The 24,822-nt window shown below is 38.6% G+C and overlaps 1 protein-coding gene across 3 annotated transcripts in view; it reads right to left on the bottom strand.

Annotated features, from left to right (window-relative positions):
- LOC140127149 (uncharacterized) overlaps positions 1–24,822 on the bottom strand; it is a 246,094-nt gene that overhangs the window by 103,828 nt on the left and 117,444 nt on the right. For all 3 annotated transcript variants that reach the window (XM_072147489.1, XM_072147490.1, XM_072147488.1), the window contains 14 exons: positions 16,927–16,962; positions 16,621–16,665; positions 16,481–16,516; positions 16,287–16,331; positions 15,469–15,504; positions 14,609–14,644; positions 13,243–13,275; positions 12,307–12,378; positions 11,405–11,464; positions 7,813–7,848; positions 5,636–5,710; positions 2,973–3,008; positions 2,142–2,186; positions 1,069–1,140 (listed from right to left, as the gene is read on the bottom strand). In XM_072147489.1, the coding sequence (XP_072003590.1) occupies positions 1,069–1,140; positions 2,142–2,186; positions 2,973–3,008; positions 5,636–5,710; positions 7,813–7,848; positions 11,405–11,464; positions 12,307–12,378; positions 13,243–13,275; positions 14,609–14,644; positions 15,469–15,504; positions 16,287–16,331; positions 16,481–16,516; positions 16,621–16,665; positions 16,927–16,962 (663 nt within the window). The remainder of the gene's footprint in view (positions 1–1,068; positions 1,141–2,141; positions 2,187–2,972; positions 3,009–5,635; positions 5,711–7,812; positions 7,849–11,404; positions 11,465–12,306; positions 12,379–13,242; positions 13,276–14,608; positions 14,645–15,468; positions 15,505–16,286; positions 16,332–16,480; positions 16,517–16,620; positions 16,666–16,926; positions 16,963–24,822) is intronic.

The following is a 24,822-nucleotide window of genomic DNA, read 5'->3' as shown; positions in this document are numbered from 1 at the left end:
GGTAGGTGTGAGTGCAACTGCCCGCCGTGTGAGGCGGAGACTCTTGGAGCAAGGCCTGGTGTCAAGGAGGAAAGCAAAGAAGCCACTTCTCTCCAGAAAAACCATCAGGGACAGGCTGATATTCTGCAAAAGGTACAGGGAATGGCCTGCTGAGGACTGGGGGAAAGTCATTTTCTCTGATGAATCCCCTTTCCGATTGTTTGGAACATCTGGAAAACAGCTTATTCAGAGAAGACAAGGTGAACGATATTTCCAGTCTTGTCTCATGCCAACTGTAAAGCATCCTGCAACCATTCATGTGTGGGGTTGCTTCTCAGCCAAGGAAATCGGCTCTCTCACAGTCTTGCCTAAAAACACATCCATGAATAAAGAATGGTACCAGAATGTCCACCAAGAGCAACTTCTCTCAACCGTCCAAGAGCAGTTTGGTGATCAACAATGCCTTTCCCAGCATGATGCAGCACCTTGCCATAAAGCAAAGGTGATAACTAAATGGCTCAGGGAACAATACATAGAGATTTTGGGTCCATGGCCTGGAAACTCCCCTGATCTTAATCCCATTGAGAACTTGGGGTCAATCATCAAGAGACGGGTGGACAAACAAAAACCAACAAATTGTGACAAAATGCAAGCATTGATTGCGCAAGAATGGACTGCTATCAGTCAGGATTTGGTCCAGAAGTTGATTGAGAGCTGCCAGGGAGAATTGCAGAGGTCCTGAAGAAGAAGGGTCAACACTGCAAATACTGACTTGCTGCATTAACTCCTTCTAACTGTCAATAAAAGCTTTTGTTACTCATAATATGATTGTACTTGTATTTCTGTATGTGATAAAAACATCTGACAAACACACAAAAACTAGAGGGCAACAGATCATGTGAAAATATAATATTTGTGTCATTCTCAAAACTTTTGGCCATGACTGTAAAGTTTAAAATAATATAAAAGCTTTCTTGCAATGCCATTCTGCTAACCCAGAACAGAGGATGCTGACAGTTAAACTAACATCAGGTTGTTATAATACCAAATCGTTATTCAGAAAGATTAAAATATAAAAGTAACCCTTACATCTTTTCCAGCTGGTCCCATTTCTCCCTTTTGGCCAGTATCACCAGTTCGACCAGAAGGTCCAGTGTTGCCCTAAATAAATATGGAACATAACAAATACTGTATAATTGAATCTGCATCATCCCTTATCTTACTTATTATAAAGTTAAAAAACACCAGTCATCAGTTCTCTCTCACTATTTCTGTCACCTCTACCTATTGGAACAGTTCACAAGGATTCCATCCCAGCCTTTATCTAGTCAATTCATACATTAATCATTGTAAAATCATCTTTTCTTTATTATGTAAATGAGGCTGGGCACATGGAGAAAGTTAGTGATGTCGACCCTGTTACCACTCCTCTCTCCTCCCCCTGCTCACGTCTGCATGTAATGTATAGTAAAGCATTGCTAGTGTCTGCTTTATCTGCTGACATGCTGTGTCCTCCTATACACATGTGAGAGACACAGACATCAGCTACACATGAATCTGTCATGGTCTGCTATAACATGGCTGCCTGGAGCTGTTGTATCTCTCCTATACACACACACAGGCTGCAGGCGGCCGCCAGCACCAGGAAGCACATGGAGGAGCCATTTTACCATTATACCTCACATCATTATACAGGCTGTCAGTCATGTGTATATGAGTATCTCATACACAGGCTGCAGGAGGTGCCAGCACCAGGAAGCACATAGAGGAGCCATTACACCATTATAATTCACATCATTATACAGGCTGTCAGTCAAGCACTGGCAGTGTGGCTGTGCCTCCCACTCATGAATAAGCTGGACAGCTGAATATGATATGGCTCATTGGACCCATCTCTTGTCATTTGCATACAGCTTTAGTACCTGAATGCTTAAGTTTACAGACATGTAGAGGGACAATGACTGGTTAGGGACAATGCTTTCTAATGACAGTTTATGAAAATATATTTTGTTTCAGGGGTTAATTTGCCTGACAGGTTTTCTTTAATATATTTAACTTTGAAGTGCTGATATAAAATATTAGCTGTATGGAGGACAACAAACAACTGATTTGCATCCTAGCCGATGTTTAATCTCAGCTTCTATTAAGAAGAAAAGACTTACTTTTTGTCCTTTTTCTCCTGGTTCACCTTTCATTCCAGCATCTCCCTAATTAATAAGATTAATTTTAGATTAATAAAATTAACATCACATTTTAGATTAAACTTGTAATGGCAAGCTATATATTTTTTTTTTCTTGCATAGAAAAAGGCAAAATGGCATGCACTTGTGAGGGAGGCCCATCATCTGAAGGATATGGACTTGAGGAAGGGATCATTACAATGACGAAACACGCTGTCATCAGTTTCCAGTCAGAGTTGGTCCAGCGTGTACGTTTTTCACTAAGGGAATATTTACTATGGCAATGGATCACTGAATCTTGCATGTTCAGTATTTTAGAGTATAATACGTTTTTAGAGACTTATACAGGGCATTTTTTACACCTGTGACCTGCATCTCCAAAAAAGTCGAAATGGTGCTACCAAGCTTCGGTGTATATGTGGCTGCCCTTGGACACATACCCTTTAAGGCCAAGCTATGCTTGGTCAGCTATGGCTTCAGAGAATCACTGTGAAATATCACAATTGCGCCCGATGAGGTAATCATCACTAAATAAGTATGGAAGTTTGGTTTTTTTTAACAGTGTTTGCATAGGGCTATTTGGGTAAATTATTTATCAGTCTATAATAATCTGCAATAATGTTTCAGCTATAGAAAGAAGTGGTTAAACAATTGGAAGAAAAACTTTCCTGCTTATATTTATTAAAAAGTTCCAATAGACCTACTAGAAAGTGATACAACATGTCATGATAACTAGAATCTACAGTTACCAAATGATACAATAGATATAAGGTAAAAGAGTAAATTCTTATACTGTATAATCGGCTATGATACCTTCATACCAGGATCGCCTTTTAAACCTTTTTCTCCCTGTAGAAAAGAAATTTGTTTATTTAAAATGTATTTTATCTTAACTTCTTTCAATAACTTCTATTGTATATTTATCAGTCCTGAAGTGAATAAATCAATGGATATGTTAAGGCTAGTGATGAGCGGACCCAAACTTCAAAGTTCAGGTCTATACCGTACATGCTGGGTTCATGTTCAGAAAAATACAGAAAGCTGGTTGCTTGCCAATCAACCAGCTTGCAGCCCACTAGCCACAACATCCATGCTCACATTTGGCATGGCTGTGATAAGCAAGGTGGGACATGTGAACCTGCTCTATGAGAGGCAGGGTTACATGTCCAGGCACCATTACAGACAGAAAACAGAGCCAGGGAGAGTATGGTGCCATTGTTAGTACAACTTGAATTTCCAGCACCATACAGCAATACATGAAAGTACTCTTGTTAACACTATTTGCAGTTCCAGCATCATACAGCAATATCTTACACTACCTTAGTAGTATTTGAATCACTGTTACCTTACACTACCAGTTTTAGAAGTATTTACATCAGTGTTACCTTACACTAGCAATCTTAGAACTATTTGTGTCAGTGTTACCTTAAAGTACTAGTCTTAGTAGTATTTGCATCAGTGTTGCCTTACATTACTAGTCTTAGTAGTATTTGCATCAGTGTTGCCTTACACTACTAGTCTTAGTAGTATTTGCATCAGTATTAACTTACTCTTCCGGCCCTAGAACAATTTGTGTCAGCGTTATCTTAAAGTACTAGCCTTAGTAGTATTTACATCAGTGTAACCTTACACTAGCAATCTTAGAACTATTTGTGTCAGTGTTGCCTTAAAGTACTAGTCTCAGTAGTATTTGCATCAGTGTTGCCTTACACTACTAGTCTTAGTAGTATTTGCATCAGTATTAACTTACTCTTCCGGCCCTAGAACAATTTGTGTCAGCGTTATCTTAAAGTACTAGCCTTAGTAGTATTTACATCAGTGTAACCTTACACTAGCAATCTTAGAAGTATTTGTGTCAGTGTTGCCTTAAAGTACTAGTCTCAGTAGTATTTGCATCAGTGTTGCCTTACACTACTAGTCTTAGTAGTATTTGCATCAGTATTAACTTACTCTTCCGGCCCTAGAACAATTTGTGTCAGCGTTATCTTAAAGTACTAGCCTTAGTAGTATTTACATCAGTGTAACCTTACACTAGCAATCTTAGAACTATTTGTGTCAGTGTTGCCTTAAAGTACTAGTCTCAGTAGTATTTGCATCAGTGTTGCCTTACACTACTAGTCTTAGTAGTATTTGCATCAGTATTAACTTACTCTTCCGGCCCTAGAACAATTTGTGTCAGCGTTATCTTAAAGTACTAGCCTTAGTAGTATTTACATCAGTGTAACCTTACACTAGCAATCTTAGAACTATTTGTGTCAGTGTTACCTTAAAGTACTAGTCTCAGTAGTATTTGCATCAGTGTTACCTTACTCTTCCAGTGCTAGAATAATTTGCGTCAGTGTTAGCATACAGTACTAGTCTTAGTAGTATTGGCATCAGTGACACCTTACCAGTTTTAGAAGTATTTGTGTCAGACTGGGACTACCAGTCTTACAACTATTTGCATCACTGTTATCTTACAGTACCAGTCTTTGTACTACAGGCAGTCCCCAGGTTACGTACAAGATAAGTTCTGTATGTTTGTTCTTAAGATTGATTTGTATGTAAGTCGGAACCGTATATTTTATAATTGTAGCTCTAGGCAATTTTTTTTTGGTCTCTGTGACAATTGGATTTTAAAAATGTTGGGTTGTCAAAAGAACCAGGATTAATAATAAAGCTTCATTGCAGACACCTTTAAAAACTGTTGTAGCTGTTTATTTTGGCCTAGGGTCAAAGTACAGTAAATTACCAATTTAGCTTTTAAACCATTAACATAATGATTTGTATACCATCCAGCGCTACATGCCTGCACGAAAAAAGAACCATAATGTGCTGAGCTGCAACACCAAGATCAGACAATATAGAATGTATGGCACAATACTAACTAGATTGAACACTGTTGTCTCGTAAAACTGCTGATAATCAGTGTGGCATTAGTGTTCTGATATTAATCACCTATTCTAGTTAAAAAAAATAAAAGCATATTGGTAATTTTCCCTAGCATACCTCAAGGTAGACGGATATAAAGAATGCTATAACGCTACCGATGTCACGTTACAGGCAACATTTTACAGAATATATAAAAACTACCATGGAAACATTCATTGATAGCTTATACTGTGTGCAACCATGTATATTCACTCCAATCCAGTCAATCTCAGCGCTGTGTGGTCACATGCTGTATATATGGCACATCACCGCTGAGTCATGATTGGCTGCAGCAGTCATGTGTTGGCCACAACAAAACAGAGACTAGAAGCTATGTGAGGAGTGCAGTGCCAGATCGCTGAAGAAAATAGAGATAAGTACTGTAGACTTTATTACGTTACTACTTTTGGGAACCATACCTAAAAAATTATACCATTCGGACAATCCACATAATAGATAGCACTAATAATATCATTAATAAGAAAACAAAATAAGTTAAATATCTTATAGACTTCAGATGTTTATTTGCTTTAAAAATTCTGTAGGACTCTACCATTTCTACTTACATCTTTACCTCTTATTCCAGGCATAGTCCATGAAGTTCCAGGTTCACCTTTATGACCTTTGTCACCTCCCTCTCCCTATTGAGAAAGTGAGGGTTAATTCACAATATTAGGTATAGAGGAACGATTTTCATCTGTTCCATGTGTTTGACCAGTCCTGGTCGTGGCTCACCAAAACAAGCCAAAAACTGATGAACTATGAGCTGTCTCTTAATCTTTAAAATCATCTTATCTTTACTGGAGATTTTGTCACTTTACTGATAGACATGAAATGATTGCAGAGAACATTATAGTAATTAATACTTCATGTGCAAGTTATGGTTCAGTCACAAAATAATGTAAATGTAATAATCTACATTGGTGTTTACAGGTTTAAACTGTGCTGATTTTCACATGGTCCAGTACTACACAGCGAATGAGGTTGCTCTGTTGCAGTGTTTTGGGGTCCAGAACCATGGGGCTTTGATGGTCAGTAGGGGTACTCTGGGCTGCTGAGTCTTGGTCCCTGCAGGTGCTGTGGTGCAGTGGCATTGGGCACTATGTGATGCTGCACCCACTAGCATAGGGACCCAATAAAACTAGGTCACCATTAAGTGGTTTGTGGGCTTATGCAATTTGTACAAAATGTAACTAAAAATCTTTGGTTTGATAATGTAGCTTAGTGGCAGTAGATCATTGTATAATGTCCAGATCCTCACTTCTTTATGTTCTTGAATGTTGCAAGTGGACATTCCCAGCCACAGCACTGCAAATGACTGATGCCAGGGCACTCTCTCTTTCTGTACTGGTCTGTCACCTAGTGAGCTTGATTACTCCTGTCTACCTCTTTTCTAATATGTAATTTAATAACTCTGGAACCTAAACTAACTTGTTAAAAACTTTATTTTAGTAATATGTAAATTAACTGCAGAGGCTACTGGTATTAGTCTGGTCGTCAACTGGGAGCAGCAGCTGGAGTTAATTAATATATTACTAAAATAAAGTTTTTAACAAGTTACGTTAGGTTCCAGAGTAAATAAATTACAGATTAAAAAAGAGGTAGGAATCTACCTTCCTACCTACTTCTGATAGTAGATTCCTCATGGTAGGTTTCCTCTAATGCTATGCTATGATATGCTATGTATCTCATCCTCATAAAACACACATATTACCAGCCTGACAGAACAAGCTACAGTGTTAAGCTATATTCACATTAACGTGTGCCCACCGTACTGTAGTGCATCAGGCACACGTCGGCGCCAGGAAGAGGAGGAGGGGGTGAGCGTAGTGATATATGGCGCACGACGCCATATTCCGGGGAAAGATAGGACATGTCCTTTCTTTCTCCCAGCTACGGAACAGTACGGTACCGCACGTGTGCTGCACCGTACAGCTCCCATAAGGCGCCGTGCGCCCATTACCATCTATGTCAGCTTTAAAGTGTAGCCATCATTTGAGATAACTTTTTATATTGTGTGCAGGGGATGGGGTGAACATTTTTCCAATATACTTCATTAACAAATTCTTCTTAGTTTGTAAAAACAATGAAGCCACTCACACCAATAGAGATGCATATTTCAGCCTGCACAATGTCTATAGAAGTTGCATGAGCTCACAACTAATCTCGCTGTGTTTGGTTATACATCTCTGAGATGGGGTAATTAATCTCTTCACTTTCAGCTTTCAAGAGAGAGCAGAAACAGAGAACCATACCGTTTCGTAGCCGGGAGAAAGATAGGACATGTCCTATCTTTCTCCCGTAATACGGCGCCATGGTCGTATATCGCTACAGAGAGGGACGGGGTGAACGGCGCTCATCCCCTCCTCCTCTCCCCGGCACCATACTACGGTACGCCGGGCATACATCGTGTGAATGTAGCCTAAGCAGAATTTCTTAATGATATATATTAGAAAAATGTTCACAACAAAACCCCACACACAATATCAAAAATCATCTGGAATGACGGTTGAAGCTTTAAAGCATTTTTTATGTAATTCTATGAGGCAGGGTTTTTTTGCTTTGTTTTTGTTTATTTTAATCTAATTTGTGGAGAATAAAGAGAATATGGATGAACACAAGCATATAAGTAAGTTTTTGTTATTGTGGTTCTACATGACTATCATATGTTCAGTTATTAACTTTGATAGAGGCACAACATTAAATATGTACTGCTATAAAATAATTATTTTAAGATAATTACCTTTGGCCCAGGCTTTCCTGATAATCCAATGTTACCCTTAAAGATAAAATCACAAGCCAAATGTCAGTATCATCTTAAATTAAATAAATACTACACCAGATACCATAAGAGATGGTATTGCTGATGTGTATTGCTAATACGTTGTCACAATGTCCAGGTAAGAAATTCATATATCAATATTGTACTCACAAATGGAGAAAAATTTAACATGGCCTTGAAGTAACCTTTTGTGATTTGCTTTTGCAGATCAAAAAACTTTTTTGTTACTCTGTTAACTGGCCCAATAGGAAGATGTCTAAGATAAATCTTGGGGCTTCTAGTAAGTCAATGTTCATGATAACTACACAGAAGACTTCATTTACAGGCACAGCAGGCAATGTATACCTTGCATACATTTATGTCATGCAGTATTAAGGGGCTAATATTATTTATTTACATACATTTCTGGAGGCTTTTTCCTTTTTAGACATTTTGTGCATTAATTTTCCTGGCATTGCAACTACCATGGAAAAGCCTATGTAGCAAATCGCAAGAACAAAATCCCTTCCCCTTCAGCCAGGCTTCCCGTCCTTCCCGCCCATCTGCCTGCTGTAGATTACCGCTTATCTGCCAGCGACTGCACCCCCCTTTGCGACCCCCTTTGCCCTCTTGGCATAGAGCCAGAAATTTTCATTATTTCAGGGCTTGTATGCCAGAAGACCTGATAAATATCCCCCAATGCATCTATAGCAAGCTTTAAATTGACAACAATACAACTGAACCCAAAGGTTCGGCTGTATTATTGTCAATTAGTTCTCTGGCAGGACCAAACAGGTGTAGTAATATTAAACCATTGTTAGCTATAGGGAACCATGCAATGTAATCAAGCTTTTCCAATCAGGTGGAGGAGGGAGCTGGGTCTATTTGTCTAACACTGTCCCAATCCCAATTGGTACAATGGGAGCTTAGCTGTAGGATTAATAACATTTAAATCACAATAACACTGCAATGAAATCAGTAAAAACATTTGCAAAATAATTCTAAAGGTCTGTTCACATGTAGAAGAAAATCTTTAGATTTTTCAACATGTAAGAAAAATGCTGAAATTCCTATTGCTTTTGATAGGTCAAATGAAGTCACCTTCTTGAGATTGTGATACATTTTAATGGCTAACTGAAATATAAGATTTTACAAGCAAGCATTTCAGCTGCGGACCGGAGCTTTCATCATCAGATGACTGATAAAAGCTACGGTCCGGAGCTGAATTGCGTCACAAATAGATTTAAGATATATATTTTAATTTAATAAATTATCATTTTATCTCACCGTGGATCTCCAAGTGGGTTGCATAGCGCCATCTAGCTCCTTCGGGTCACGCTGAATACGCTCACATGATCCCGTGATCCTGGTCTCTAGCGGAACGTAGTCTACATGGACTGGCTGTTATACAATACTTTCAAGCTTATATTATCTACAAGCAGATCAGAGTCCTGAACAAGTATCTTTCAACTAATATGTTTGCTGTGACGTTATAACACGATAGTCGCGCTTTGTTTTATCTCTTTTTATCATCTGATGGGGGTGTCCTAAGGATACCACTCGGCCCCCCATTCCAGATCCCTTTGGCTCAACTTTGTTATTGTTATTGTCCTTTAGTTTACATTTTGTTTGCATGTCTTCTATATCTATGGTGTACAAGATCTGTGTCACTTCAGAAAGACTGTCATAGCATGCCTAATGAAGGCACCTAAGATGTCCTGAAAGCTTGCTTGTAACATCTTATATTTCAGTTAGCCATTAAAAGGTATCACAATCTCAAGAAGGTGACTTTATTTGACCTATCAAAAGCAACAGGAATTTCTTCAATGTGCTAACACGGTGCAAAACTTTTTTTCTTTGGGTGTTTGAATAGAAGGCAAAAAGTATATTTATCCCAAAATAATAATGAATACAAATGTAATTCAATTTTCCTAAAACAAGATTTTACACAGTGAAAAAGTGATGGTTTAGAAAAAAAATTAAAACAATCTAGAGTGGCATTAAAGCATTTAACCCCTAATCTGTACATCTGTTTTCCACATTAATTTTTTTTTTCAATGCCTTCTGCAAGTTATAACTTCTTTATTTGTATTTTTAGGCCGAAATTTAGTTTTTTAAAGTAATATTTTGGTTTTCATATTTCCAACTTTAATTAACCCTTTATGTACAGTATATTTAAAGAAAAATCTAGCATTCTGTTTTCCAAATATTCTGCATTTATCATGGAATCTAAAGAACATTAAAACTATTTTTTCTGGATCAATAAGCATACAGCAGTACCAAATTTGTATATTTTTTTCAAATGACCTTAATTTGCATAATTAAATACTTTTTATATCTTCTCCTTGCAAGTGCTATAACTTTTTAATTTACAATGTGGCTGTCTAAGGGATTCTTTTTTGCATAAAGACCTGTTGTTTTTATGTGTACACACTTGGGTTTCATAACGTTTTTTGATCACATTTAATAAAAAGTTTTGTGTGATAGATAATTAAAAAATGGAAATTTGGGCATTATTTTCCGTTTACTTTATTTTTTTACATTTTGTGGCGTACGGGATAAATGCATATAATTTTCTAGCCTGGGTAGGTACAAAATGAGTTTGTTCTTTTTGTTTTGTTTTTTTAAGGGGGCAGACAAATTTTGTATGTTGACGTAGAGTTTAGATTTTTTATAATAAATAAATAAATAAATAACATTTTATTTTATGTAGTCCTATCCATTATTCTGTCAACTACTGATAGGTCTCCTGCCTGGTCTAATAAAGAAGCGACTCAAGGAACCCTGGGATCCTGCAGTTAATCCCTGAAGCACCTTCAATGGCTGCTGTAAAAAGCCAATACAGCGGTCGTTAAGGTATTAAAGGGAACCTGTCACCAGGAGTCCCATTTTTAGCACTCCCCCAGTCCCCACAGAGCATAGTACATACACTGCCAAAGTGTTTTTGTATTAAAAATTGGTTTTACAGAAAAAAAGATATGTTATATTGTAACATTAGCATCTGCTGTGTGACTAGGCAGTTGCCTTTTGGGAGGGGCTGGAAAGGAGCAGTTCCCCCCACCCCTGGGAAACATGTGACCTTTTCAAATATATGAATAACTCCCCACACTCGGGATTGGCTGTAGAGGAACAGGGGGCTTTGCTAAGCCCAGTGATGGGTGTTTTCATATATTTGAAAAGGTCACATGGAGAAGCTGTTCCCCAAGGGTGGGGGGGAACTGCTCCTTTCCAGACCCTCCCAATAGGCAACTGCCTAGTCACACAGCAGATGGTAATGAAAGGTACAATATAACATATCTTTTTTTCTGTAAAACCAATTGTGTGTATGTACTATGCTCTGTGGGGACTGGGGGAGTGCTAAAAATGGCTCTCCTGGTGACAGGTCCCCTTTAAAGCTATATAAAACTCAATGAAAAATAAGGATAAAGACTTCTAAGACTAAACTGTTCCACTGGTATGACCTCTGATCTAGCACAAGCATTTTGTAAAGATGAACTTCTATGAACAATTCTTACAACTGGGTTTCCTTTACAGAATACAGTATATAGTATATTAGAATGATAATTTTACTCACTCTTTCCCCAGGATCTCCCTTTAATCCAGGCTGACCAGGAATTCCATACCCCGGTTCTCCCTAAATAAAAATAGAAATATGTTTCATGTGTATAGTAAGTATTCAGTAGTAATGAATACATGTAAAATTCTCATTATGAAACATGAAACTATGAAATTGGTTGCAAGCTCAATATGTGTGTGCTGTGTTCTCCCCTCAGCCCCCTTTCTCCCCTTCCTTGGTTGAACTTGATGGACAGATGTATTTTTTCAAATGTAACAGAAAAACACAACAGAACAATATATGAATTGCTTAACACCGGGCACACTACATGGTGTCCACTATGTCCTTTAATTCTGTTTGGGCTCTCTGAGCTCAGTAACAAAGTTGGGAAACCATATTTCTCTTTTGTTCCAGCATTTTCATGGAGAAACAAAATAAGAGATATTTATAAAATGACAGAAGTTTAGGACCTGTCACCATAGTAATTTGTTTAATTATTGTAATAGGCAATTCTGCTACCTGGCTCCACTGTATCTTTGTATGTGCAGAAGAAGGCGCTAACTGAACAACTGTGATTACCACTTGCTGCGGTCAGCAAGAAAAGGAAGAAGAGTAGGGGCCAAGGAGGAGGCCCTGTGCTCCATTTAACTCCAGGAGCGACAAGCGACTGTGTCCGTTGTACCTCCGTTCTTGTGATCTGTGGGTTTCTCATCACTGAGACCGTCACCTATCAGCAAGTTAGACCCTATCCTGTGAATAGGGCCTAAATTGATTGGTGCGAAAACACCTTTTAGGGTTTTTTTGTAGTCTGCTGCACAAATGACAATAAGCTGGAACACTGTTCCTTGAAATTGTTTTTTTCTCAGAGCCATTTTCCATTTTTTATATAATTATTATTCTGCGTCTAATGGGATTTGTACCTTCACTCCTTTGTCTCCTTGATCTCCTTTGATCCCTTTAGGACCTGCTGGGCCAGTTTGTCCAATATCACCCTGAAAGACAGAGTTAACATGAATTTTTGTAATATCTAAAACCCCATATCTATTATTTTCATACCACGACTGTTTGATATATTCATATATCAGTCATTATATTGAAGGAACTGTAAAAAAAATCTTGCAGCAGGATTTTCGGACCTTTTTTAATTAACCGTGAATTAAACATGCTGTATATATCCATATGACCACTGTAGTCAATCAATGACCTCAGTAGTGATGCTATCACAATACAGAATGTGACTTCTGACTCCAGTGAGCTACATACAATAGTAAAAAGAGGAGCACGGGATTAGGTAGAAAAAATGTAACATATTTAATCCATATTAGTTAAAAGCATCATGAAAAAAAGGAAGTAATCCATGTCCATTCATGAGTTTCAAACGTTAAGTTCTTAAGCATAATATATAATAAGCATAATAATCTTATGATTAGGAACTAAATGTTTGAAACGCTTGAACAGACGTGCATTACTTCTTTCTTTTTCATGTGCACATGATGCTTACGGATTAAAGTTTGTTTTCAAAACTTTTTTTTCTACCTGATGACATGCTGGAATCTCCTCTTTATACTATTCATATGTATACTCAGAATGGCCTGACACTTCCTGTGCGTGCAGCAGGAATCTCATCATCGAGAAGCCTCCCTTCAACTGATGAGCTGGAAACATTTTTATCTTTTTTCATGCCATAAGCTACATCCAATGATCATTATTAATAAGATTTCACAAGGTTGGTAATGTATGTATTTATTTTTTCAGAAAATACTTTATATATTAAAATTACATATAGTTCCTTTAACTAAGGTAAAGACATAGTAAAATCTGCAAAGCATGTTATGTATTAATGTGTTTATACATACCCTAGAACCTTTCTTCCCAGTTGGTCCAACAACCTGAAGAATACAACATTGTTAAACAACATGTTAAATGTTTAAAAAAAGCATTAGTGTAAGAGATGGCCGAATTTTTTAAAAAATCGTTTCGCTGAGTTCCCCAGACAAAATAATCAAATAATGGCGAATCACGTTAAAAAACAGGTATTTCCTGGCTGCAGAGAGCCTGTAGGGTGTTGTAGAACTTTGTGCCATGTTCAAATATGCATAGTGAGCGTGGTTTGGTCTGTGGCATAATGAATAATTATGGAGGTGGTAGCAACAGCATAGGGTGGCAGAGTGGCATAATGATAATGAGTGTGGAGGTGGCGGCAGCAGCAGAAGGTCAGAGAGTGGCACAATGACAAATTCTGGAGGTGACGGAAACATGGTAGGCCACAGAGTGGCACAATCAAAGTGTGTGTAGGGGGGCGGCAGCAGTAGCAACAGCATGAGGCCAGAGAGTGGCACAATGACAAATTCTGGTGGTGGCAGCAACATAGTAGGCCACAGTGTGGCACTTTGACAGAGTGTGGAGGTGGCGACAGCAGAACACCAGAACTACAGAATACAGAACCCCAAAAACCGACACCCTGGACTTTGAGAAAAATCACTCCAGCAACTATGTGGATTTGACTGCTGGTCGCTGATTGCCTTACATGTCTGCACATGTGATCAAGGGTGTTCATTCTTCTTCCCAGAGTTCTCTGCCCCATGTAACACGTTGTGCCAGCAGGGGAAAAAAAATTGTTCCCATGAATCACCGTAAACTTCGAATTTGTGCAGAACCGAAGTTTTCCTGAAATTCTAAACGAATTCCACTTCGTGAGAATCAATGCGCCATTTCTACCGTATTTTTTGGACTATAAGGCGCACAAAAAATCCTTTGATTTTCTCAGAAATCAAAGGTTCGCCTTATATTCCAGTGCGCCTTATATATGAACCTTACTTACAGACAACAGCTGCCTTGAACTGTGCACAGGTCTGCCACCTGCTGGTCATTCATCCTTATAATCAGGTGCGCCTTATAGTCCAGTGCGCCTTATATATGAACCTAGACATTTTAGCAGGCATTTATTGATGGTGCGCCTTATACTCCGGTGCGCCTTATAGTCCGAAAAATACTGTAATTAGTATATATAATCTGCTCCATTTACCCATCATTTTAGGGTAACAACAGTACAAGAAACTTTCTTTTATTTCCACACAACATTAATGCAGAGCATTTTTAGACAATTTACTTCAGATTCCCAATTGTTTGTTCTCTGTATTAAAAAGGAATTAATTGAACAAACTAATGAATGAATGTATAACTTAATAAACAATTTATTAATAATTAAATAATAATGGTTACCCCCATTGCTGGAGCCCCGGGAAAACCTTGTATTCCCTGCAAAAATACAATACAATGCAATATTTGAAACATAAGTCAATAAATACAATCCAGTATGAATTATTATATCTTTATATAGCATACATACATTTTCCCCATGCACTTTTGTCAATAGATGCTGAAAAAGCCTGGGATTTCATACTGATCACTGGTCCAATTTGGACTCCGTAAGAACTTTTCCAGAACTGATAATGTTGTTATATAATAAGCCATAAGTTTTTGTCTAATAGCTAGTATTATGAATGGAACAAGGCATTGATGCCAGCTCTTGTCCATTTTTTACATTTTTTTTTTATAAAGACTCTAGCATAGACAGAATAAATTAGGTAATTCATTGAAAAAAATGTGGTCGTGCAGAATATAAGGTCGGGTTGTACACGGAAGATATTGTTATTACATGTGAAGACCCAGTAGCCTCTTTTGACCCTAAGGTAGCTGGAAATAAATTCCAAATGTGGTGAAATTGGCAAATATATACAGTTGCGTCGACTTGTGATGGACTTTATTTTCACAGATTTCAATGTGTGGTCCAGATGACACCTCTGCTTTATTCCTTGGGTCAGTATGATCATTGAGATAGCATAGTTTATATAATATAGTTATATCTCAATAACTATATTATAAAAATCCAGATTTGTTCAGATTGATCACAAAATACCAAATTTCTACAGATTGTTCATGTTTGTATATTTAAGTGCTACCTTTTTTTTAATCAACGTACAAGTTTAGAGGTATTTAAAACAAATTAACAGTTCATGGGATTTTCTTTTTTTGTGGAAATGGGGTTGATACCCATATTTAATGTGAAGGTTTCTTATTACCTGATCTCCTTTTTGTCCAGTAGGCCCAGGAAGTCCCTGTTAAAATATAATCAATAGGGATATACATATTTAAATAGCTCTAAGGGTTCACACATACAACTTGTAAACCTTATATGTTTTCAAAAGTGCTGCTATAGGGCAGAAGTAGAGGCCTATAAGTACTGTACCTCTATTTGCTTCTAATTTTATTTCAATTTATGTAACAAAAGAAAATATGTCATGCTCAATAAAATTTTGAATATACAGTGCTAGAATTATTGCTCCTTGGGGAGAATATCTCTGTAAACACTTTGTACAGTATATGTGAGCTGTCTCATGCATCCTTAGGCTGCAAACACAAATGCAGACAAAGCCGCACCCACTGGGGCGGGCCGCGGCCGATAGCATCGGCGTTTCTATGGAAACACCTGCGATTGGGAACGAGCCGCCGGTGTTTTGTATTAAATTAACGCAAAACACCGGCGTCTCGTTCCCGATCGCAGGCGTTTCCATAGAAACGCCAATGCGATCGGCCCGTGGCCCGCCCCAGTGGGTGCGGCTTTGTCTGAGTTTGCGTTTGAAATCACAGACAAAGCGGTGCGTGTGGCATCAGCCTTAACGACAATGGGACATTCTTGTAATCTTTTATCTGCAGAACATATTACCTGTTTTTCACTTTACTTGTTTTTTTAAAAAAAATATGGGTTAACCCAAAAGTAAAATAAGCCCAATATATCTAAAAAAAAATACTGTGTACAAATACTTGAATTCAGAACAAGAATAAAATTAAATAAAGAAATCATAAGGATTATCTGCAGTTACTCCAGTTATTTACTTACAGCTCTACCAGCAGGTCCAATGGGTCCAATATCCCCACGCTCTCCCTGCAAGTAAATATTATCTTCTTATTACAAGTAAGAACAAGTTGCTATTATTAACTTAAGATAATTGAGATGCCGTAAATACTGTATATTGTGTATGCGGTATAGATTGATTTTATAAGTAAACTATCAGCCAAATCATGAGGACTTACTTTTTCGCCTTTTTCACCATCTTGACCCTTCTTACCCTGAAGTAAACAAATATAATGAAATTATTTTATGAATTCCACTATTAAACAACTCCTTATTTAAACTTAGCCTACTTATATGACATTAAATAGTTTTTGTTTACCCTTAAACCAGCTGTTCCGTCAATTCCTTGTAAGCCTTGTGCACCCTTGATAAAAAAAAATGCATATTAATGAATATATTCATTAGTTGCAGTTCACATATTGTAGTAATCCCTTTAATAACTCATGGTTCGTCCCAGACATTTTGTACCAGCAGTTGGATCCAGATGGATCCAGCATTTAGAACCTATCCAGTAAAATGGTGATACTGGTGGAATTAAACTTCAAAATGAGAACTAGAAAATTACATGGATAGCTCACCACTTTTCAAACCTTAGTACAACCTCTTTAAAAGAATTTAAACAAACCTTTGGCCCAGGAGCCCCGGCAGGTCCCACAGATCCCTGATAAATAAAAATAATATAAATTAACAAAAATGTAAAAAAAATTCATATAAAAGTATATTAAAAGTTTTTTTGGTATAATTTGATGTTTTTATCTATGTATTGTAATAACTCCAAAAAGAGTTAAATAAACATGATGTTGTACAACTGCAAGCTTTATCATTTCTCCATGGCCTATGAACATGTGAGATGGAAAATAATCTATAGCATCATATCATCACGCATTATAAACAAGGGAGACTTAGGCTGCATTTACACGAACGTATGTGGGACATATAAATGACTGAAAATTTGCGCCCGGATAAACATCCCCCATAGTCGTCTATGACACCCGGGCTCGATACGGTGAGCACAATATAAGTACTGTGCTGTGTTTGCAAAAAGGACAGGGCTTGCTCTTTTTTTGGCCGTAAGAACGACCATGCAGCTCTATTATCTAAGGAGAGGGGAGGGGTAAGCTCACCTGTCCTCCTCTCCAGCGTGCCTAATGTGTCCTCCTCTCCAGCGTGCCTGCTAATGAACCATAAGGGCTCTGGGGGTGTTACCAGAGCCACCTTGTTTTGCAGCTACACAGGCTGTTAGACTGGCCATTGGTAACAAATATAGGAAGATTACCACAGTCACAGCATGACTGAGTAAAAGTCCTTGGGTTACCATGCTTGATTTTGATGAAATTACAAGACAAAACATAAACACTAAAGCAAAGTTCCTATATATTGTATGGAGCCCCGTTGTTTCTTTTCTTCCTTAATAACATTTCTAACAAAAAAAAATTGTCCCAGAATTGCTCATAACAATAGAAATCAATGGTTTGTAGGACTGATAGACTCAAGAGGTTTGAAGCACCAAATTGCAGCTTTCATTTTAACCCCTTAACGCTGAAGCCACTTTTCACCTTCCTGACACGGCCCATTTTTTAAAATCTGACATGCGTCTATTTAAGTGGTTATAACTTTGGAACGCTTTAACATATCCAGTTGATTTTGAGATTGTTTTTTCGTGACACATTGTACTTCATGTTGGTCGAGAAATTTAATCAATATGTTTAGTATTTATTTATGAAATAAATGGAAATTTGGCAAAAATTTTGAAAAAAACTATATTTTCCAAATTCAAAATTTTCTACTTTTTGGAAAGTTGGTCATATCACTAAAATAACTTGATAACTAACCTTTTCCATATTTGAAAAGTAGAGAAGTATTCCAGCACTCAAAAAATCTTCTAAAATCCCAACATTTTATTCTTTACATTAAAAACATGCAGCCATATCTTGTGTGACCACTGATACACGATCTACGCGTTTCGGACTAAATTGTTAAGTCCTTAGTCATGATCTATGTATGTCCACCAAACACACTACTAAAAAGGAACACAGACAGGTGAAACAGCACACAAGTAATTAGCACATGCGCATAGAACTTCAGCAGAGAAACAGAATGGTATATGATTATCAATATACTAAGGAATTGAGACATATACTCATGCATGGTTTTGTGAGCTGAACAGACAAATGTTGTATGTATGCCCTCTATTTCATGCCCTACCAAAATTACATAAAGAAGTGTTCCCTCCTCCCCTACGCCCCATTATATCGGGGGTCTATTCTTTATTAGAACGTCTTAGTATATGGTTAGATAGTCACTTGCAACCAATAGTGAAACAGACACCAGCTTATCTACAAGACACAAAACAGGTTCTTAGAACAATGTCTAAAATCACTTGGCATAAAGATTGCATATGGGTCACGTGTGACATAACAGCTCTGTACACAAGCATACCGCATAAAAAGGCTCTTTTGGCGTTGAAACATCATATGCAGTTATACACCGATTATTCTGAGGATTTACAACAATATATAATAACTGTCACAAATGTTCTTCTCAAAAATATTTTTTTTTCTTTTAATAAGAAGTATTTTTTGCAGACCCAAGGATGCCCTATGGGCTCATGTTTTTCTCCGTCACTAGCGAACATCTATGTTTCGTGGTGGGAACAGGAATTCATCTATTCTAGCAATAACAAATGGAAAGGCCCAACTGCATCCATAAATGATTTTATGAATTACATTAATGGTAATGATTATAATCTTGCATTTACACATGACATTGGAACCAGTAACATCACATTTTTAGATGTCACATTACAGGGAAACCCTGATACTGGTGTTATAGATTCTGTATTATACTGTAAGAAAATATCTGGTAACTCCATTTTACAAGCCAAGGGCTATTCCAGTACCTATATCAATAGAGCTAAACACATAGCAGAAAATAAATCAAGAGAATCTCTTTTAAAAGAACGCAGTAATACTCAACAAATTTCTTCCTCACAAAGAGTAGTTTTCTCCACCACCTAGAGTGAAGACTACAAAGAGATCACTAATATTATTAAAATATATCTACCAGTACTGTATGCTGACACTAAACTTAGGAACATCTTACATTCAGGTTGTCAATTTGTTTCTCGGAGAGCCTGCACAATAGGAAACACTGTTTCACCCTCTGATTTCAATAATAGACTGACCAATACTGAAACGTGGTTAAGCATTAAGGGGTCTTATGCATGCAGAGGGGCTAGGTGCAACACTTGTTGCTATATGGCAAATAAAAAATATTTAGTTTCTACACATGACAACATACAAAGAAACATAAAATCATTCATTAACTGCAACACCAAGTTTGTTGTTTACCAAGCCTGCTGCACTGTATGTAATATACAATATATTGGCAGCACCATACGCCCTCTGAAAAGAAGATTAGCCGAACACATAACAGATGGATCCAAACACACGGATAAAAATATATCCAATTTGTCAAAACACTTTTACAATATACATAAGGGAGATTTTTCTTCTCTGATAGTCACAGGCATCGAAAGGGTTACCATCCCCACCAGAGGAGGAAATAGAATACAAAAATTACGAAATCGCGAAATGTTCTGGATACTAAATCTGAATATGAGGGCACCACTGGGCTTAAATAATAAAACGGATACTATGTATCTGTATTAGGTCGCCATTATTTTCGCCATTTGTTCCCCGGACGATTATGCTGTGTGAACAGGCATCTGATCTCTGCGGTCTAGATCTCCATTAATACGTCCACATGTGTGAATTTTTTAAGCATAATGCATATCTATTACCGCTAGATACATATAACATTTGTCTGTTTAGCTCACAAAACCATGCATGAGTATGTCTCAATTCCTTAGTATATTGATAATCATATACCATTCTGTTTCTCTGCTGAAGCTCTATGTGCATGTGCTAATTACTTGTGTGCTGTTTCACCTGTGTTCGTTTTAAGTAGTGTGTTTTGTGGACATACATAGATCATGACTAAGGACTTAACAATTTAGTCCGAAACGCGTAGATCGTGTATCAGTGGTCACACAAGATATGGCTGCATGTTTTTAATGTAAAGAATAAAATGTTGGGATTTTAGAAGATTTTTCGAGTGCTGGAATACTTCTCTATTTTTCAAACATGTTCCAGTCGGCCTTTTCCATATGTCTGCTTTAACTTGGCATCATTTTTCAAACATCTTTTTCTTTTTCTAGGATGTTAGGAGGCTTATAACTTTAGGTGCAATTTTTCAGATTTTCACGAAAATCATCAAAACCTACTTTTGCAGGGTCAATTTAGTTAGAAGTGACTTTGTAAGGCCTACATGGCAGAAAACCCCCACAAATGACACCATTTTAGAAACTACACCCCTCAAAATATTCAAAACAACCTTTGTGAATTTTGTTAACCCTATTAGCGTTTCATGAAGGTGAAAGATAAATGAAAGTGAAATTACAGAAATGTAATTTTATCTTACTATAGATTCACTGAACACTAAAATTTGCACCTTCACAATGGGTTAAAAAGGAAAATGCAGTTTACAATGTTTAGGGCAATTCCTCCTGAGCATGCCAATACCCATTTTGTCACTGTACCCTGCTGTACGGGCACAGGGGGGCACTTGGAATGGAAAGAGCGTTGTTTCATTTTTGGAGGGCAAATATGGCTGAAAAAGTTTTCATGTGTCAGGATGCATTTGGAGAGCCATAATGGCATCAAAACTGAAAGCCCCAACAAGAGACACCATTTTGGAAAGTACACCCCTTGGAGAGTTTAGCAAGGTGTAATTTGTGTATTTGCCCCAACAGGTGTTTGATTAAATTTGGCCCCAAAAGGGAAAAAAGGTGAACATTTTCCCAAAAAAGTCTCTTTTAGGCTAATTTTTGCATCCCATAAGGCATTAAAGATGAAACAACCCCAAAATCCTGAGTATAAAATTGCCCCACAGATGCAAATAAAATGTTGTATGGGTACACAGTGAAGCTCAGAAGGGAAAGAGGGGCGTTGGCCTTTTAGAAGCCAAAATTGACATGTGTCAGGATGCATTTAGAGAGCCGTAGTGGTACCAAAACAGAGGGGAACCCCAACAAGTATCACCATTTTGGAAAGCACACCCCTTAGAGAATTTAGCAAGGTGTAATATGTGTATTTGTCCGTAAAGGTGAAAATTTTCTTATAAAGGTCATTTTACCCCTAATTTTTTTTATAGCCACAAGGGATAAAATAATTTAATAACCCCCAAAAATGTGTAAAGCTATTTCGCTCAAGTGTAGAAGTACCCCACATGTGTAAATAAAATGTTGTATGGGCGCACACTAAAAGGAAAGGGGGATGTTTGCCTTTTAGAAGCCAAATTTGACAGAAATGTTTGACATGCATTTGGAGAACCCTAGTGGTATAAAACAGATAAGAATCTGAAAAGTGACCCTAATTTTTGAATGCACACCCCTTAGAGAATTGAGCAATGTGTAATATATGTATTTGCCCCTACAGGTAAATGATCCAATTAGGCCCTAAACATTAAATAGGTGAAAATTTTCCTATAAATGTCACTTTACCCCTAATTTGTAGGCCACAAGGGAAAATATATTAAATAACCCCAAAAAAGGTGTAAAACTATTTCTCCCGAGTGTAGAAGTACCCCACATGTGCATATAAAATGCTTTATGGGCGCACAGTGGAGGAAAAGAGGAATGTTTGTCTTTTAGAGGCCAAATTTGACAGAAATCCTTCACATGTGTCAGGATTAGAGATGAGCGAGTATACTCGTCCGAGCTTGATGCTCGTTCGAGTATTAAGGTACTCGAAACGGCTCGTTGCTCGGACGAGTATTTCCCCTGCTCGAGATCGAGCATTTAATTAAAAAAACACAGTGAAGAACAATGAAGAATAGAATAAAAACAGTGAACACAGTGACCACAGGATCATTTAAGTGAAAAACACAGTGAAAAACACAGTGAAGAATAGATTACAGATGTTCGGCACATCTGCTTACTTGTCGGGAGATACGCGCGGAACGGTGCGAACAAAATAGTATGTGAAGAACAATATATATGTGTGAAGAACACATTGCAGAACACGGTGAGCAGGACAGAGACAACGAGGAGCAGCACAGAGACACCGGGGAGCAGCACAGAGACACCGGGGAGCAGCACGGAGACATGGGGCAGCGGCAGCACGAAGACATGGGGCAGCGGCAGCACGGAGACATCAGGCCGCGGCACGGAGCGGCACGGAGACATCGGGGCACGGAGACATCGGGGCACGGAGACATCGGGGAGCGGCGGGGAGCCGCACGGAGACATCGTTGCACGGAGACATCGGGGAGCGGCACGGAGCGGCACGGAGACATCGGGGCACGGAGACATCGGGGCACGGAGACAGCGGGGCACGGAGACAGCGGGGCACGGAGACAGCGGGGCACGGAGACAGCGGGGCGCGGAGACAGCGGGGCACGGAGACATCGGGGCACGGAGACAGCGGGGCACGGAGACAGCGGGGCACGGAGACAGCGGGGCACGGAGACAGCGGGGCACGGAGACAGCGGGGCACGGAGACAGCGGGGCACGGAGACAGCGGGGCACGGAGACAGCGTATCTCCCGACAAGTAAGCAGATGTGCCGAACATCTGCAATCTATTCTTCACTGTGTTTTTCACTTAAATGATCCTATTCTTCACTGTTCTTCACATCTGCTAACTTGTCGGGAGATAATATACGCGCGGAGCAGTGAAGAATAGATTGCAGATGTTTGCATACATCTGCTAACTTATCAGAAGACATTCTTTTTCAATTAATTAACACATTTTATTCCCGAACCATGGTCCCTTTGAAAAATGCTCGAGTCTCCCATTGACTTCAATGGGGCTCGTTATTCGAGACGAGCACTCGAGCATCTGGAAAAGTTCGTCTCGAATAACGAGCACTCGAGCATTTTAGTGCTCGCTCATCTCTAGTCAGGATACATTTGGAGAGCCGTAGTGGTACCAAAACAGAGGAAAACCCGAAAAGTGACCCTAATTGTTGAAAGTACACCCCTTGAGGAATATAGCATGGTGTAATATTTGGTGTAGTATAATACACGTGGTGAAATGAGCATTTTGAACATACAGGTGGTTTCCAAATATGATGTGCAATGGAGTCCAAGATGGAAATTGCAATTATTTCTGGAAAGTTCAGTGCCCGTTATGTGGCGCCCCTTATGAAATAATGTAGGGGTATAGGGAGCAACGTGACCTAACAGTTGTTACAATTATTCATTTTACCGAAATGAATTCACAACAGGTTGGGCGTGAATTGTGAATGTCTAGTGTATAAGGAGGTAGTATATATCAAGGGACCAACTAAACTTTTGTCACTCTGGAGTTGTCGCAGGTCTCTTAGTAGTATGTAGTGTCCATCCTAACTCCCAGTACCTCTGGTTTAGATGTTCCTGTGTTTTGCCAGGACAGCATTTTCCCGGTGAATTTTGCTGCTTCTAAAGGTAGGACTCAATAAAGAGTCTGTTCCAAAAGAGAAGCAGCAGAATTCACCGGGAAAATGCTGTCCTGGCAAAACACAGGAACATCTAAACCAGAGGTACTGGGGCCCCGTCCTTCTTGTCCCAATATTAGTTTCCTAATATCTTCCTCTTGAAAACGGAGAAATGATACGACAGGACCTGCACATTGGAACAGCTCGTAAGAGTTGTACAGCATCATCTGTACAATGTACACGGCCAGCTCTTTTGTACCATATCTTCGTTTTTCGTAGGGAAATTATTGCCAAGTGTTGCTCTTATTCACCCTAGCGATGCCCATTGTGACGAATACTGCTGCTTTCGGCTGGACCAAATCGACCAGCCAATATCGGCAAATATGGACAGAGGGGGGCAGCAAAAACCCCCTGGACTGCAAGGCACAATTGGTGGCTGTCAGGAACAGCCGCCACCCTGCCCCGCTCACCATGTCTACAGACATGGTGATCGGTATTACTGACGTCATAATTAAGTTCGCTGCTATTGGCTGGTCTGCATTGATGAGCTAATAGCAGCGATCATTAACTGGGAGGGATGCGGGGGGACGTAACCCTTCTGTTCCATGGGGCAGGATGGATGGCCGCCAGGAACAGCAGCCATCTTGCCCCGATCACTGTGTCTGAACCGTGTTGGCAAGTCACTACCCGCCGCACCGTTCTATGACAATGCACGTCGGGAATAGGCTATACAATCTTTGTTTATTTTTTAAGCAATTTAGACAAATAAGGGCTTATTTTTTGCGAGACAAGATACACTGTAAAAAAAAAAAACCTTTATTTTAGTGGGATTTTAGCTTATTGAAGCAATTTTATTAACAATTTTCTTGTGGAGGAAAATAAAATCATCAATTCTTGTTTTGGATTTTCAGCATTTTTTTTGGGGGGGGGTTCACTGTAGCATAACAATAATATGTTATATTTATTCTACGGATCACTACGATTACGGTGATACCTCATTTATATAGTTTTGTTTATATTTGTCCAATTTTATTGGAGGAAAAC

Source organism: Engystomops pustulosus, chromosome 4, assembly GCF_040894005.1.
Source record: "Engystomops pustulosus chromosome 4, aEngPut4.maternal, whole genome shotgun sequence".
NCBI classification, from domain to species: Eukaryota; Metazoa; Chordata; class Amphibia; order Anura; family Leptodactylidae; genus Engystomops; species Engystomops pustulosus.
Note: the sequence above shows the minus strand (reverse complement) of the source record. Positions and strands in the feature narration are given on the sequence as shown.